At 45.1% G+C, this 16,572-nt stretch overlaps 2 protein-coding genes across 3 annotated transcripts in view; one reads left to right on the forward strand and one right to left on the reverse strand.

Moving 5' to 3' along the window:
* Nucleotides 1–6: 6 nt before the first annotated feature.
* ANGEL1 (angel homolog 1) lies at nt 7–10,821 on the reverse strand. Of its 2 annotated transcripts, none has more exons than XM_057377676.1 (10): nt 10,739–10,821; nt 8,466–9,065; nt 7,731–7,957; nt 7,096–7,165; nt 6,259–6,692; nt 5,449–5,575; nt 4,468–4,578; nt 3,248–3,317; nt 2,665–2,774; nt 7–1,819 (listed from the first exon to the last, which is right to left on the reverse strand). In XM_057377676.1, exons 1-10 carry the CDS (start codon nt 10,800–10,802, stop codon nt 1,650–1,652), a joined length of 1,983 nt encoding a protein of 660 aa, XP_057233659.1. In that variant the 5' UTR covers nt 10,803–10,821; the 3' UTR covers nt 7–1,649. The 2 variants fall into 2 exon arrangements, with proteins under 2 accessions (XP_057233659.1, XP_057233575.1); XM_057377592.1 differs by having other exon boundaries at nt 2,665–2,822.
* Nucleotides 10,822–13,657: 2,836 nt separating this feature from the next.
* The window catches only part of LRRC74A (leucine rich repeat containing 74A), a 15,136-nt gene continuing 12,221 nt past the window's right edge, over nt 13,658–16,572 (forward strand). Inside the window, 2 exon segments of the mRNA XM_057385859.1 lie at nt 13,658–13,751; nt 15,604–15,714. Of these exon segments, the coding sequence (XP_057241842.1) occupies nt 13,658–13,751; nt 15,604–15,714 (205 nt within the window).

The following is a 16,572-nucleotide window of genomic DNA, read 5'->3' on the forward strand; positions in this document are numbered from 1 at the left end:
TTTTTTTAACCCTCATTACTTCCTTTTGCAGTTTAATTTGCTCTCTTTCACCTCCCAGCCAGCAAAACCTTGCTGAGCAAGTCTTCAGAGGATTCAGCTGCCAGAGATACAAGGTCCCGTAGTTACTTTGTGGTATTTTCTTGGATTTAGTAGTATTTTATTTTTCAATAAAGTAACATTTAAAATGTATTTCCTCAATATAGACCACAAAGAACAAACAATGTTTCAAGTCTCCTGTACCCTCCCACAAAAACCTGAGATGGGACCAGACTGCCTGCCTCATTTGTGAACAGAAGATTGATAATGTTTCTGCCAATATTGGTCCCACCTCTTGGGGAAAATCTGAGCACCAAATGTCGGGCTGAACTGAGGAAATTACTTAGGAACAGGTACAGCTCCACTGCTTTTGTACTGGCCAAGCTACTGCTGACAAAAGCACCAYAGGACACCAAAGGTACACTGGGATCCAAGTGACCAAGTCTGGCTCCAAGTTATATAGCCCTCCCCTTCCTCCCAAAGCATGTCATGAGACAGGAGCTGGTCCTAAGGGTTCCACCTACCTAAACATGGCTGGGTCCAGAAGAAGGATGCAGCATGGACTTCAGTCTGGCACAGGATATGGATGCCACAGGTTGGCTGTTGACCCCTGACAGGCTGAATGCAATAGGGAGTGCACAGAGAAAAGAGTAGGACAAGTGACAAGTATCAGCTCTTACATCTGATGCCTCTGCTGACTCTCACATGCCTTCCATCTTCATCTCTCTTTTGGGATATCCAAAGTTATTGCCTTCTGGGGTTGTCATGCCTTACAGGTATTTTTTTTTTCCATGGGATATTCACTGGGAGGATCCTAAATATTTTTCCTAAAAATGACTAATTAGGTACCATTCTGAGATGGCTAGAAAGGAAGGAAGCCTTCTCCAAGGCCTCCAGGCTTTTGCTGCAGTTTTAGAGCTGCTGTGGGTGGGTCTGTAGAATTTGTGGTTCCATTCCTGSCAATCCCATTCTCTCGTCCATTAGTAACAGAAGGCAGTTTCTGGTAGAAACTTACACCACACAAACCCTTCTGTCAGCAAGTCAGCAAGCCAGCTCTTACACATTATTAAGTAAAAGACATTTTTAAGCAGTTAGCAGATCCAGATTAAAAGGCAACACAACAACTAACCCTGAATGGACTAAATTATTGCTGAGAAATTAAAAAAAAAATTATTGTTCTGGTGTGAAAGAGTATTGGTGTACACATCCCATGCTCCTTGGCAGCAACTGAACTAATCAGAAGCAGATAGCATTGCCCCTCTTTTCCAGCTCCTTGACAGGGACAAATAAACATGGGAGTTATGTTGGCTCCTACAGCACAAAAACACCTGCTAAACAAGGCAGTAGAAACAAAGATCCCTTTAAGAGATGTTAATGCCTGAATACAACTGGAAGCTCACTGGAAACCACAGATCAGGTTTGCAGAGATCCAGGAAATACCAATGCAAAAAGCKCTCCAACTCCCCCATCCCCGCTTTTAGTGAAAGTGTGAGGGGAAAAAAAAAACTTTTAGGACGTGACAAGGAAAGAGTTTTCTTGCAAGCAGGTTGTGTAATCCAGAACCTCAACTGCTGTATTCAGAACAGCTTTTCTTTAGGGAAAGGGAGCCAACACTAATTCTCTCTGAGGTTGGAGATCTCCAAGCCAAAGCTAGCCAGCAGGCAGAGATGATCAGATGAACAAAAAGGATTTGGTAAGCCATTTGCCATCAAGAGGACATCTTCAGAGAGAAGGGAAAGACGGCCAAGCAGCTTCAGGGCTCCATCCTTGTACAGCCTGCGACCTGACAAAGAAAATGGAACGAAACATCAGCCAGAGACTGGCAGTGTACACTCACAGAGGGATGTTTGTCAATCCTTTCCTATTCTTTCCCTGATGAATGAAGACAGCCTGCACAAACACTGCATGCACCTTTTAAGCCTAGATGTGAAAGCAGTGTGCATCCTACAGTATGGTTCATGGTGTCACACACCTGCAGGTATAGGAAGCAAGAATACACCAAATTCATCAGGTAGTTGCTTACATGAGAAGTTTCTTTCATGATACCATGCCGTATTCTCCCACAAGGAGGAATTCATCTCTTCATTCCTAACATGTTCCCCAAACTTGATTCTGACATGACCCAAATCAGCCCCAAGAGAGTTCCTGGAATTGCATTTATATGCAATCTTTCATCGACAGAACTCCTGGTTCAGGTAAGAGAGAGAAGATGCCATTGTAAGGGAACCAGAGTCAYCTCCTTCCAAGAACAGCATGTGGTGTCAGACCGAAGTCCAAGCCTTCTGGATCAGAAGTCCAAGCCTTGAATTCAGAACCCAGAACTGCCTGTTACCAGGAGCACAAGCACGGTACTTATCCAGAAGAAAAGAATTCCTTCTGTTGTAGTTTCCTCTAAAGTCTACATGAACCTAAGCAGCCTCCTTTTTTTTCACAGCAAAGAAGCAAAGATAAACAGTGTCTTCTCATGGTACATGAGCAAATGTTGCTTCCACCTTGTGTATTATTTCAGTCAAAGACATATCCTGTAGATCCACCCCAGCTTAATGAAATGCACTGCCCATCTGCATCTCTCACAGGGAGAGACCTCTTCCAATGTCACAGGGATAAGTCCTGCACTGTCACACTCACCCGCTTTGCTCTCCACAGGCTCTGCTGAGTAGAAAATGTAATCAACAGTGGCTCCAAGCCCCATGGGCATTGTTGTGACCTCTGGGCGTCCCCTCTGTGGCAGGAAGTGGCTGTAGACAGAGGTCAGGTTGAGGCTATGCTGGATAACACCCGAACACCTGCACACAAACAGTCACTGTTCACTAAGGAAGGAAAGAGCATTATGCCTTTTCAGTACTGCAGTCACAGCTGATTGTTGCCTTGCTGATGCAACTGTCTAAACTATTCCTACTCTGTGAGCACATAAAATCTTTCAAAACTATTCACTCCACCTACACCAAAGCAAGTTCACAGTCTGAACTTCCTTTGTTTTCTATACCCAGCCCTGTATATGTCTATATCTTTCATTCTTGATCTCACCAACACAATGCTGACAGAGCAGTGCCCAGCTGCTGGGACAATCCTGGGTGGATCTAGCTCTTCCAGATAGCACTCCTTACTCTCTTTCACATTTATTTCAGTCTTTATTTCAACTAGATTTTCAGTGCTCAGCAAAACAAGACTGAGTTTGAACATTGGGGCCATTGAAGGTGCACCAAGTTACCTTGGGATGAATGGCTGGGGATCACAGTCTTTCACCAAGGCAGCAGGTTTGGGCCAGTGCGCAGGGCGGTCTGCAAAGGAGCAAAGAGATTCCAGCCAGACCTACACAGATCCCAGAACAGGCTGCTCATCCCAAGTCTGAGAAGCTTCTCCTGAAACCAAACAAATCTTTTTGCCCTAGAAGTGCAGACAGCTTCCAGTCACAAGCATCTTAAGGGAAAATATCCAAAGGAAGCACCAGCTCTAAGACTAATAGACATCCTTAGAGCAGATCAGTGCAAACAATTGAGAAGTCATATTCTGTCCTGCTGAGGACATGCCCTTAAAGCATTTAATATTATCAAAGCTCAGGGTATTTCAACCTTTGCTCTAAAAAGAAAGTTTTCTTGTCTCGGCCCACAGCTTACTCAAAGGGTATCTAGAAAGTCAGAACAGAAATGAAGAAASCAGAACCAGCTATGCCACAAGGCCCAAAGGTGGAGGAATGTCTGCTGGGTACCAGCTTCCAGAGACATCTATATTGTGGCCACTGTGTATCATTACAGTCTTCCAGTTGTTCTCCACCACCAAAATATTGAAGCAGAAAAAATATACGTGTGTTTCAGCTTAAAAGAAGTTTGTAAGAAACAGACTCAAAAAGAAGCTGAATCTCAGTGCACCTCAAGGAACACAATCAATGTGTATGAGGGAGGTAGGACTGTACTTCTCTGAGCTTTCATGGAATCTAATCAGAGTCACAGAAGGCACCCTTCTGCCTTTCCTCAGCAGGCATTACCTCCACCTCATGTCTTCTCTGAAATCATACAATCCTACAAGGGTTGGGAGGGACCTTAAAGATCATGTAGTTCCATCCCCCCATCSCATGAGCAAGGATGTCACCCACTATATCAGGTCGCCCATGGCCCCATACAAGCTGGCCTTGAATGCTTTACAGGGATGTGGCATCCACAACTTCTCCGGCCAACCCAGCCCAATGCCTTACTACCCTGTATGTAAAGAATTTTAGGAAATTTAAAACCATTTCTCCTTATCCCATCASTACCTGCATGTGTAAATAGTAACACTCCCTCTTTTTTTATAAGACCCCTGTAAGCACTGGAAGGCCACAATGAGGCCTCAGTAGGGCCTTCTCTCTCCAGTCCCMACTCTCTCAGTCTTCCTTAAAGGAGAGGAGCTTCACTGAGCTAAGAGAGCAACAAGCTGAAAGTCTCTCCTTAGTACCTGGTTTAGCATCTGTCACACCTTCCAGGAGGACCAGCTGCGGYGGTCGTTCACAGGCAACATCACAAAAGCGGAATTGGAGCAGGAAGTCACGGCTGTATTCACGCCTCCCTGCAGAGAAAAATGCAAGTTAAAAGAAGAAAGTAACTGCAGCAAAGTCACATCTCCAGGGAACACATATATGTATTATAGACCTTTGGTCCTCTGAGATTTCTTTTGTTTGTGAGAGGCTTTTGTGCCCAAGCACTCTGATACCATGAGAATAGAAATCACCTAATAACCTAAATGCAGAATAGAACAGATGTGTAAAAGTAGAACAACAGAGCACAGCTATTGCTATCCCTTTACAAATGCAACAGTCATGGTCAGCACAAATTAAGAATGTCCTCTCTGAGACACCACAAGTTCAAGCAATTTTAAAGCAGATCAGTTGGTGTGCAACTCAAGGAAACGTCTGCTGAAAAAGAAAAAAACATTTCTGGAGATCAGGTTGAATACAAGTTCTACCTTCCAGATTTAACAACAGCTATTTTGCATGGGCTCCATTTTTCTAATCCTCTCTACGGATGCAGAGAATGGATGTGATAGTAACTAGGTCTTGGGTATGATTTCCTAACAGTGGTTTGCAAATCCAAATCCACACCCCAAACRTCTGCAGATGAAAGCTGTGCCTGCTGAACATAGTTTACAGCTGCATAAAGTCTAAGAAAAAGCGTAAGTCTAGAAATATGAAAGAGATACATAGAGCAATTGTTACTGGTAGAGGAACATCCATCTCCTTACAAGAGAAAGAAAATGACAGAAATGAGGCTACAGCAATAGATTCTGGAAAAAATATATTTAATTCATATGCCAAGTAGAAGGAGACAATCTTTGTTGAGTGCCTCATTCAACACACAYGCAAGCTATTCAGAAGACAGCAAGGCCCACAAACTGCCCATCCTCAGCAAACTCATGTTGTCAGTGCATACTGGAGCTCACCTAGTTTCTTTGGCTGGCACAAGGTGACATACTGGCATTTGTCTGTTACACCCAGTGAAGTTGGCCACAGTGGGGCCAACAGTTTCCGTGAATACAGCTGTTGGGAAAAGTCTTCCTGACCAGACACCTGCAAGAAGCGCAGAAAAGGTGAGCAACATCAGTGACACAGAGAACTTTTGCAGCTGTACACAACATACACAAATACACTTGCCAAGAGCAAGACATGAGAATGCCTTCATAGGGCATGAATTCAGCTATTCAGAAKATGGTGGTGGTGTAATAAACCTTCAGCTGCAGGGGATGGATACAACTAGCTAAAAGTCACCTGACAAGATAACTTTGCAGGTATCTTATTGAACWGATGATTTAACTTGAAAGCCAAAAATGTATTTGATCACAGACATAGGTAAGAGGTAATCACAAGAGACTCTAGCATAGATGCCCATTTCAAATTATTTTCAGAACAAACATCCACATAAAATTTCAGTAAATCTTGGTGGAGTTGCACTCCCCTATGCTTCCAGTCATCCAGGCTGGAAACTCCAGTGAAAACTCCACAGGAAAGGAAAAAATTGAAATTAAGTGCTCTWTTATCACAAGTCTGCCTCAAAACTAAAAGAGCAGCAATGGAAACAACAGGCACACACTTGTCTGCTTCTTCTCCCTGCAATGCTGAAGACATTGAGGAAGACTGCTGAAAAACTAAATTCAGTATTAAGACTACTTCTTCACAAGAGAAACAATGCAGCCAGATTTCTCTAGCAGCATGCAATAATGAGCTATCCAATCCCAGTTCTGGCTGGCAACTACCTTCCAGGCTGGCATCCCGTGGTAGGAAAGTTCACCATTCCGGATGAATTTGTAGAGTGGAGAATCAGGTACAGAGTTCAGGTCTCCACACAAGATGACAGGATAGTAGCTGCCTTCAGCAGTTCTTGCAATTTTGTCAATCTCTGCTAGAAGCAAGGCCACCTGTGCCAGTTTGATATCTCCTCGACGGGGATTAAACAACACGTGAGTGTTGGCCACACACAAAGGACTGACTGCCTTCAGACCTAGGCCCTCTGGGAGCACAGGCTGTAGCAGCAGTACCAAGCCCACATTATCCCGATTKAGGATGTCCAGGCCAGGCCGGAAGTATTCTATAGGGCTGAGGCTGATCAGCTGGAACCTGCTGTGCTTATAGCACACTGCACATCCATCTGTCTTCGTCCCAGTTCTCCGTTTATAGAAGCATGCAAAGCCTGAAAAGAAACCATCAACTATTAAAAAGGTTTATCCAGTCACTACCTCAGGCTCCTCCCATCAGCTGGGAGTTCAGCCAGTGTACAAAAGGGTTCTACTACATTTTGGGTACAGCAATATACCCAATTCTGTTCCAATAATCACCCTTATCCATAAATCATTGGGGGTATTTCTCTCTCCTTGTCCTTCTAGGGCCCTCTATTTTGTTATTGTGATCTTTCAACTCAGAGACATCAATTGCAAAAGAAAGGCTAAAGATCTAGGCAGACAGTTCAGAAGTAGGGCCAGCAGCCACCTGGCAAACAGGAAGAGGTCTCTTGAAACTGAGTGCTCTGAAGACATTAAGTACTGCTTGGCCAGTCCCATGAGCTAGATGTACAGACCCACAAAAGCAGTTCATACCCATCTCCTTGAACGTTGGTTCCAGTTGCTCCCAGTAATGGTTCTCTTGCACCTCCTGGAGACACAGAACCTGGAAGGAAGGCAGAGACCTCACTCGCTCCACAAGTATTTGCTAGTTACCTTGTTTGGGGGAGGAAGAAAGCGGAAAAGTGCACTCAGATACCAACCCTCCAACCAGAAATGTCATCACCGCAACTGTCCTGTATTTTCCAGATGAAGAGCAATAACTTTCTGAGTCACATTAGCTTATCATTCAGTTTTCCAATGATGAAGAAAAAGATCCTTCATCCCACAAAGAGGACTCAAATAATAGAGAAATTCATGGAGTCCTTGTCTAGGCAGGCTTCCCCTCCTGTGCTGCCTTAGAAAACGGGTCTTTCTTYCCCTACTTCTGCTGTTTATAGAAGCTCTACTATCAAAGCATGACTAGTTTCTACAATCAAAGCAAGACAGACACCAAAAAAACAGTCTGTAAAAGTCCTCAAACACTCTCAGAGCAATCAGTGTTCAATTACCAGTCAGGTAGTACCTTCCTATGATGTCCCCCCAACTTTTTCTTTTCTTTATACTGTCAGATGAAACAAGGAATTCAAATTCTGATGACACTGAGGTAGGGAGGGCTCAGTCATACTCACATCAGGATCCCAGTGCTGGATCTCCTGCAAAAGGTTTGGAAGGCGGTAGTTCCAGTTCAGGATGTCTGGATGACAGTGTACATAGAGATCAAGGCCCTGCTCCACCAGGTCCTGGGCAAGGATGTTGTAAGACATGACTCGAAATTCAAAGAGAGAAGTGTTTTTTGAGATCTGCTCCAGGACACAGGGCTGCACAGAAAGATCCTCCCAGTCTCTCCATAAAATTTCTATATGCAAGAGACAAAAAGCAAAATTACAGCCACACTGGGCACCTTGCCAGTACTTTAGCTCCCCTGGGACCCAGAAAATAGCCATTCTCATTCCCTAAACTAGGGCATTCTAGCCTCTGAGCAAACCCTCACCCACCTGGTTTTCAGATGCACTTTCCGGGTACCTTTGATTAGCTGTCTACGGGGATGGCATAATACATGTCAAGCACACTGAGAGTCAAGCACACATGAGAGTCAAGCACACTGAAACACCAGATGCACTTTTCAGTGCTTTTTAGATTATAAAGCCAGCATTTGAGAACACTGAGGAACATATATTCAGACCAGACARTCTAATAGCACAGAAACACTAGCTGTGAACAAAAACAACTCACTTTACAGTTTGCACTGGCAGATAACGTCAATTCTGCAGGGACAATCAATGTCTTAACTGACAGCAAGCCCAGACACGTTCACTACAAATGCCAATCTCAAACAAAACATTAGATTTGRAGCCATTACTGACCATGGTAGGGCACCTCTGTTGGGACAGGATAAAATGGCACCGCATCCTGAATGGGCTGGGCTGGGAACACTGGTGGCACGGTCTCTGCATCACACGCTAAACTCCACGCCAGCACAGCTGGGTCATCATTCAGCACTTCCACATTAATACCAGCACTGTCAGCTGTCTGGTGATCTGTCTGTGGCACCTCAGCTGCCCCAGGGACACTGCCTGCTGAAGTCACTGTTTCCTCTCCTGGTAATCTTGCCAGTTCAGCTACTGCATGTTCTTGCAGTTCTGAAGAAGTCAAGGCATTTAGCTCTGAGAGCTGCTGATCAGCACACCGGGTGACTTCCGGAGATGTATTCAGGTCACTGAGGCTAGTCATCAATAGCTCTGAACCTTCTAACCAGTCACTAGTGAGWGTAACTGATAGTTTCCTCACTGCTGGAACACTCTCACTGGTTGGCAAATTCTCTGTTCCTTCGTCCAGCCACTTCTGGAGAAGGCCTTCTTGCTCTTCTGGGACCAATCTTCCTCTGGTTGCAGCAAAGACACCTTCTATCTGGGTGGGCGGGCTCTTCGCCAGAAGCACATTCTTTCGACAGGTAAAGAAAGCATCTGTTATTTAAAAACAAAATCAAAATAAGACAGCTGGAAATGYTTTCTCACYCATTCTTTTCTTATTCCAATGCATTTTCTGAAACTGTGCAATACAACTGTTGAGTATAGCAACTCAAACAAATTACTTCTCTGAGGAAAAACAGTTACAATCTGAATAATGTCCCTTGCTTTCTCCAGAATGCTAAGCTACAGACCAAGTCCAGTCACATTAGTCAAAGACACTGAAATTGCACACAATASCAATGGCTTTATCAAATCTAGGGAATAAAATTCAAACTCAAACAGCACTACAGACAGTCAGCCAAGCTGAAATGCCTTGTGGAAACTATCAKCTCTCAGCAATATATGTAAAGGCACAGTCTGGAAAAGTTAGCAGATCAAGCTGGGCTAAGAAGCCAAGGTCTTGTATATCATCACTTGGAGTAAGCTTCTTTCCAGGGACTGAATACAAAATAGCAATCAGCTATGAGAATAAAATATATCACAAGAATGTGTGGTAGAAGAAAAACCATTCTGTTATCAAAAGATGAAAAATGAAGACACAGAGGGACCAATACATGCCTGATTAGAGAGAATATATGCACAGAARTAGTCCTGGCAAGAATTACAGATCACCCGATGACAGACATGTGGCCAAAAAATAAAACCACTTTATACTGCTTTTAATGTAACACTTGAATATACTAGTATTTGTGCAACAAAGTAGAAAAAGACAGAAACTCCTTTTATTTGCATCTATACAAGAGATGGTATTTACATTTCACTATGAATTCCGCACAGATACTAGTCCCCACTGCTGACTAGCAATTTCTGCTGATTACAGATCACTTTTTCTCTATGCATCCCTGTCAGTCAGCCAGAGCAGTAACACATGGGAGTCAGCAACATCCATGTATACTTTTCCTATATATTTTGCGTTAAAGTTTTCTATATGTGTCAGAAACAGAGCTTTAAGAACCCTACTCCTCTCTGTCTGTTTGTAATTAACTTTAYGAATGTCAGAAACACCAGTGCATCACGGTAATATTTCCACACACCACTAGCCAGGCACCATTRTTGTTATTATATAGTAGGAGCTGAATTTGAGAGGAGTCAGCTAGCTGACTGTTCACCTATGACCACAGTGTACCAGTTCAGTTGGTGCCATAGGCCTGGGGACAGGTTCAGGCTGGAGGRTGGCTTTACATCGGCACACTGAGCAGACTGTGAAGCAGCAGGATTTAGGAAACTAAGTGAAACAGTGATGCGCGCAAAGCAAAAGTCCATCCACGAAGTCACCGGGTGGTCGTTGGGGGATCACAGATCTCTGAGCAGCCCATCTCCAAAGATGTCCCGAAGCCTGGAGAGCAGGTTCGGGGTAGGAGCCGGAACCCAGAGCAGAGCGCAGTCTGCCTCTGCAGCACAACAGCCGGCAGCTGGTCCCTCCAAACACGCAGCGCCCCGCTCTACCCGGGGCCAGCAGCCCCGGCCCGGCACAGCAGCCCCAGACCCCACCTGCCTGGGCCCAGCGCCTCGGGGAGCTCCGGGGCAGCCCGGACGACTCCGGCCGCCGTTCCGCACCCCCCCAGACCGGGGCGGGGGGCAGCCAGGGACATCCCCGCCCCTCTGGGCCACCCCCGCCAGCTCCCCCTGCCCCCGCCCCCACCACCGCCCGCCCGGGGCCGGGTTACCTCGGAGGGCCTGGAAGAGCCGTGCCGCCGGCAGCAGCACATAGCAGAGCACGGTGCCGATCATGCCCGCCCGGCCCGGCCCGGCCTCCACCGCCCCCGGCCCGGCCCCGCCGCCGCCCCGGCCCCGCCTCAGCCACGGCCTCACGGCGCGGGCTCTGCGGAGCCTGGCGTTCCCAGGCACTCACCGCGTTGGGCTCCGGACGCTGGCAGCCGGCTAGGGCCTGGCCCTGCCCGAGCGCCGCTCCAGGGCCGCCCGCTCCCGGGAGGCCGCGGCCCTCGGCAGGACGGCCCCGGGCGGGGTGGGGCCCCACCTGCCGCGCTGTGGGGCAGGAGCGCGGCCGGGGCCTGCGGARGACAGGCAGTCCTGCTGTGCCCCACGGGGTGGGAAGCTCTGACCCTGAGCTGAGTGTCGGCTGCTTTCTGGCCTCGCCACCCTTAAGTTTGTGGTTTCAAACAAAAATTTTCACCTCCTGTTCTCCAGAAATACAAACAGGACTATTTCCATGATTTTTTTTTCCCCTGAGAAGCCACCATTTGTTCCAGATGAGTTAATAGTTACACAGGCTTTTCAAACACCGTTGGAGATAGSCAAAGTTTTGCAAAACACAACGTCTATGCGGCAGTGCCGATGGGGTGTGGGAGACAGAAGARCAGGAGGGTGCCTTTGGTACCACTGAAAGGTCGTCAGAGGTCTGCAAAATCACTTCTCAGGYGGCTGTGAATACTCTGGTGTCTGCAAGTTGAGATTCATCACATGTGGAAACTAGACTGTTGCATATGAAAAGCAAAGTCATGGTTGAAGTCCAGGATTTCAGTGTTTTCTTCATTCCACAGTCAAATGTTTTCAACGACTAAAGGCAAACAGATTGAGCTCAGCACACTACAGCTTTTTACACCAAATACACATTTCTAATGTGTAATCTCAGTAGTCTTCTTCCAAACTCTAAGATGGATACCTGCACTGAAGTCAAAATTCATGTTATTCCTGCCTTTTGCACTGATGAGTGCTGCCAAACTGTCCCCTTGATGGTGACCAGCTGCTGTCTCAGGGTTATAATTAAATGAAACATGTGGTGATGTGTGKAAAATCATGCTGTGAAAAGCCAGAGTTCACAAAAAAGATAGAGAAGCCCTGCAACTTTATTCAAGTAAAGGGAGAGAGTCCACTRGGCAATACCCCCATGGGGTCTCTCTCAATTTTTTTCTCTCTCTCCTTTTATTCTAAACTCCTGGCCCTATGTTGCCCTCTTCCTTTCCTCATTAGCTGAGGCACTAAGGAGGTACATACTTCCCGAACTGCCTACTACATTTGTCCTCAAATTTATAAGTTCAAATTGTCTGGTTTCTGAAATGAAGGAAGGTTGATGTTCCTGAAGACATTAAGACCCATTTCTAAGACACTGACACTCATTTCTCCTAAAATTCCCACAGACATTCTTCCAGAACCTGACAGGTTCTTTCAGATTGAGTCATTTGAGAAGACATTAARACCCACTTCTCCTATCAGATGAAGTGTCCACAGCTAGGATCTGAGATGATGTTATAACTTACATAAATAATAATCCTACCAGTCTCTTTTTCAAATTCCTGGTTATAAAACACCACAGACCGTAGAAGCAGTCTGTGGGACTTGTTTCAATTCCCACAAATGTCTCTGGCAAAGCACTGGACTGTGGCTTCCCATCTCCTGTTGCAGTAACCAGTCCATCATTGGTTTCTAGTCAGAGAATGGAGGGTGTTCTCCAGGGGAAGGATCTGCAATACTAAGGGCTCATGTCCAGGTCATTTAAAACCATCCTGTTGCTTAAAGGGTAAGATCTAAGAAAAGATCTGCAGACCCAACCCYCATCAGAATAACTAGACTGAAATCAGAGAAGAATAGCTGGTGCTACAAACAAGCAAGCAACCGTGGCCAAATAGCCACAGTTGTCTGGGCTACACTAGAAAAAATATCTACAAATTTTGGCAATGACAATAGTCATCTGCTTCAGGGTCAAGCCTTCCACTGGGTTTTGTGGCATTTTATTCTTTAGCCACATATAGCCCTTCCACAGTCTCTAATGACAGGAGAGGTCTATGGAGAACCTAAGGGAATAAAGCCACTAAAATTATCCTATTCATGGGGAAATGGAAATATTTCTAAGTGCATGAATTAGTTCTGCTTAACTTTTATCAGAAAGCCTCTCCTGTTACAGTTTTGGTTTTAGCACCTTAGGAAAAGTCACAAAGTCCTCGGTAAAAAAAAAATGTGTAAAATAATAAGAACTAAACCACTTTTGGCACCAGTAGTAATTGGTGGGGTAAGTGAATACTTAATTCAAGGCCCCATTRAGTACTGACATGTTTACAAGCCACATTTTATTACTCAATATACTGGGAATTTGGCATTAGAGAAGTCTGAATCTATTCCAGACTAAAAAGGTGAATACATTCCTATCCTCATCTCATTTAAGACTGTAACTGCCATAGTCTGACTTTATAATGAAATTGTACAAACTGGAATATGAACTTAAAAGAGACAACTCTTAGCAGCAGCCTGSCATGACTCTTTGATACATCTGGGGGAGGACAGGTTTCCACAGCCAAAACCACAGCTGTTSTCTCAAGTTATTGTGAGCTGACTGAATCTCAGAGCAATGGGGTTTCCAGCATCGAGTGTCACCTTAGGAATTACAAGGTGCAGGTGAGGTCACATAAGGGTGATGATGGCAGCACAGGGCAACCACAGGCTCTGCAGGGCTTTCCCATGGCACTGGGACAGCCCYTGCAAGCAAGAAATAGGATTCTTCTGTTTACAAGCACTATAAATCAAGAACCCAGGTCTTACATGTGACATCATTCCTCCTGGAAATATTTCAATTGACACCAAGCAGCTGCACTTTTAGTGTGTAGGTGTGAGAAACTCACAGGATCTAGGAGATGCTTGTGAACTTTTCATTTACAGAAGAGAAAAAGCAAATGAACCTGCAACTCCCTGGTGGTGACAAACAGAATGAGTCTGAAAAGGATGCAGGTGCAGAGTTTACCTACCAGCAAACTCACTCCAGATATTGTCAGAAATGACCAAAGAAAAACCAGCAGCAGCCAAAAGGTACTGTGGTTGCAACAGGCTGATCAGCAGTTGGAAAGGCTTCTCTCCCTAGGCCAGGCAGCTATGAGGACAAGGGTGGCAAACAGGRGTCCAGGGTACCAGTGGCCAGAGATGGGAGCTGCCATCTGGGAGCAGCTGGGAAAAAAACAAAATGAATCATTAGAAGACTTGCCAGTACCAGCTTCCAGGACACTCCACTCAGCTGGCCCTAAGGCCCATAAGAGATGCCAGAGCTCAGCATCTTTTGAGACCAGATCCTGTTTGAGCTCTTCATTGCCAGAAGGATAGGCAGGGCACRGGGGCAGCAGGGTTTTCTGAACCTGCTGCTGTCAGGCTGTGCTTGCACCCAGCAGAGTCAGGTGCCAGGGCTGCTCGCAGCTCTTTGGCCTGACTTCCTAACTTTCTCTCAAAGTTCTAAACCTCCTTTGGCCTGTCACTTAGTCATTACAAGGTAATTTCTTATTTTCCTTGTTATTATATATGCAATTATTTGTTAAATAATGGAATTACTGTAAGGCATGGACATAYGTGGGACAACTCCTCTGAGCTTGTTTTTCTATATTTAAATAGCACATTATGCAATTTATGAAGTGCAGGAATCACTTCTGAATCTACTTCAGAAAGCTCAATCCACACACTGTGGGACTGACTAATGTACTGGGCACATGACTTGTCTCATGAGTTCTTTACATGGGATTTAGACCTATTTTTACCCTTCCTTTTGTTTTTCTCGCACTAGAGTAATGCAAGTGAACCCATCATTTGGCAAATAAAATCTGGCGGAAGGAAAGGGTCTTAATAAAGGTGATACAGCCACAGGGCTGCTTGAGATGTGGTGATGTGGATGCCAGCTGGTCAATCTTTCTCCCTCACAGATCTAAATGAACAGCAAAACTGCTCCACATCACACATCAATGCTAGGTGACACTCAGGAAGGGTACAAAATTACAGATTAATAGCCTACAGCTCTAAAGGGAAATAGAGAGTAAGGGAAGAAGGCACTAAAATCAGGCAAAAGCAAGATTCAGAGTACAAACAAAAATGTATTATGCTATTAGCCAGAAATTATTTTGGCAAAACAACACTTCATTTTTTAAATGTATCTAGTCCCCTTAAAAGTGAATTTTCCAAATTCTCTTTCTCTATAACTATAAAATAAATTATATGAATTGTGGGTAAGAGAAGCTGTATCACTTCCACTGAGTCTGCTTACACTCAATCCCAATATACACTAGCATTCAAATGCTTCTTCTGTATAGGAAAATAGATGTATATATTTTTTGCAGTATACTGCAAAGCATTCCCAGTCTGATCAGAAAGTCAGCCCCTCTGCCTAGGGAATTGTGAGTCAGTTCAAGAGAGGTAGGAGCATCTGGTATGGGTTTGGCTTGCATGTTTGTGGGGAAATGGGATGAAGATAAAAAAATTGCTTTGCCTAGTGGGCTGAGAAATTGAGAAAGGGGAGAAAGGCAGCTTGTGAGGGAACAAGAACCTAATGTGGGAGAAAGTGAGTTCTCTACACATTGCCTGAAGAACTTGAGGAAAGCTTTGTCCATCACTGTCAAGCCCCAGAGTGAGCCCATCCCCACACTGGGGCCAGCACCACATGCATAAAGTTCACAGGGAGTTCTGGGCAGGAAGCAGGGATGCAGAAGGAGTACATCCACAGGGTGTTGAAGAGGAGCTTCAGTAAGAGGAATGGCCAATCTGTCACATCCAGGGAGTCACATCACTGCTGGGCTTGCATTGACAAACTGAATCTGTTTCATGGCAGACCAGAATGAAGAAATGTTCAAAATGAGTGAGTCTCAGGAGTCTGTGTCACTGGCTGATGCCTCAGCAGAGAAGGCACCACAAGATCCTGACACAGACCTAGGAGTTGAAAATGAATGTTTTCTGATCATCTGTCCTCACTAGCCTTTCCCTACAGTCAGAGCTGTACCTACCAACTGGTATGTATCTATAAAGGAGACCAGGACATGATCCTGTCAGAATTCTGACAGCCATATGTAATCTGGCCACTGATGAAGGWGGGGAAGGTGAGTGGGGATGTGAATTTCTCTTGAAGAGCTCTCCCTTTGATGTCAAGCATCTTTCTTCAACTGCTTTTTAAACACCAGGGCAATTTCTTTGTTCCTTATTTTCTCCTCTAGTTGCTAATAGAGCAGGAGGAGGAGCTATCTGAAACCAGGGATGTGACTGCAGCCCTGTTTGTGCACTCCTGATGAAACACTGCATAGCACTTGTGGTCTGCACACCATGGCTTTGCCACAACTRTCCTACTCTTTTCTGGTGGCTCTCCTCTTTTCTGCCTCATGAAGTCAGTCATCTGGCTAAACAAGTCTTGCACCCATTTTTGTAAAAGTAGGATTTATCCATAATTTAGGAAGAGAAATTTCTAACTTGTTATAAATGGAAGGAAGATCAAAAACCATAAGAGCACAAAAWCAAAGACTGTTTTGTTGGAGGCTTCAGACTGAACTGGAAAATGGTTTTGTTGAGAGGGGAATTTGTCTTGAGGTTAGACCATTGAATGCATATAATATGGAGAAATATGAGCTCTAAGTATGGGGTTTGATGAAGGAATTCCAAATGACAGGTTTTTGTGGAAATACAGCCTCCAGCTGCACTGATATGTCTCACTGCAGCTGTGTCAACAATACCCAATGGCCAAGATGAGAATGCTGGGATTCTTTCTGCTGGTTGTAAGCCAGAATGTTCTGAGCTGCCCTACCTCTGCTGG

Source organism: Malurus melanocephalus, unplaced genomic scaffold, assembly GCF_030028575.1.
Source record: "Malurus melanocephalus ecotype Western Australia unplaced genomic scaffold, MMel_1.1 scaffold_0, whole genome shotgun sequence".
In the NCBI taxonomy this organism is placed as follows: Eukaryota; Metazoa; Chordata; class Aves; order Passeriformes; family Maluridae; genus Malurus; species Malurus melanocephalus.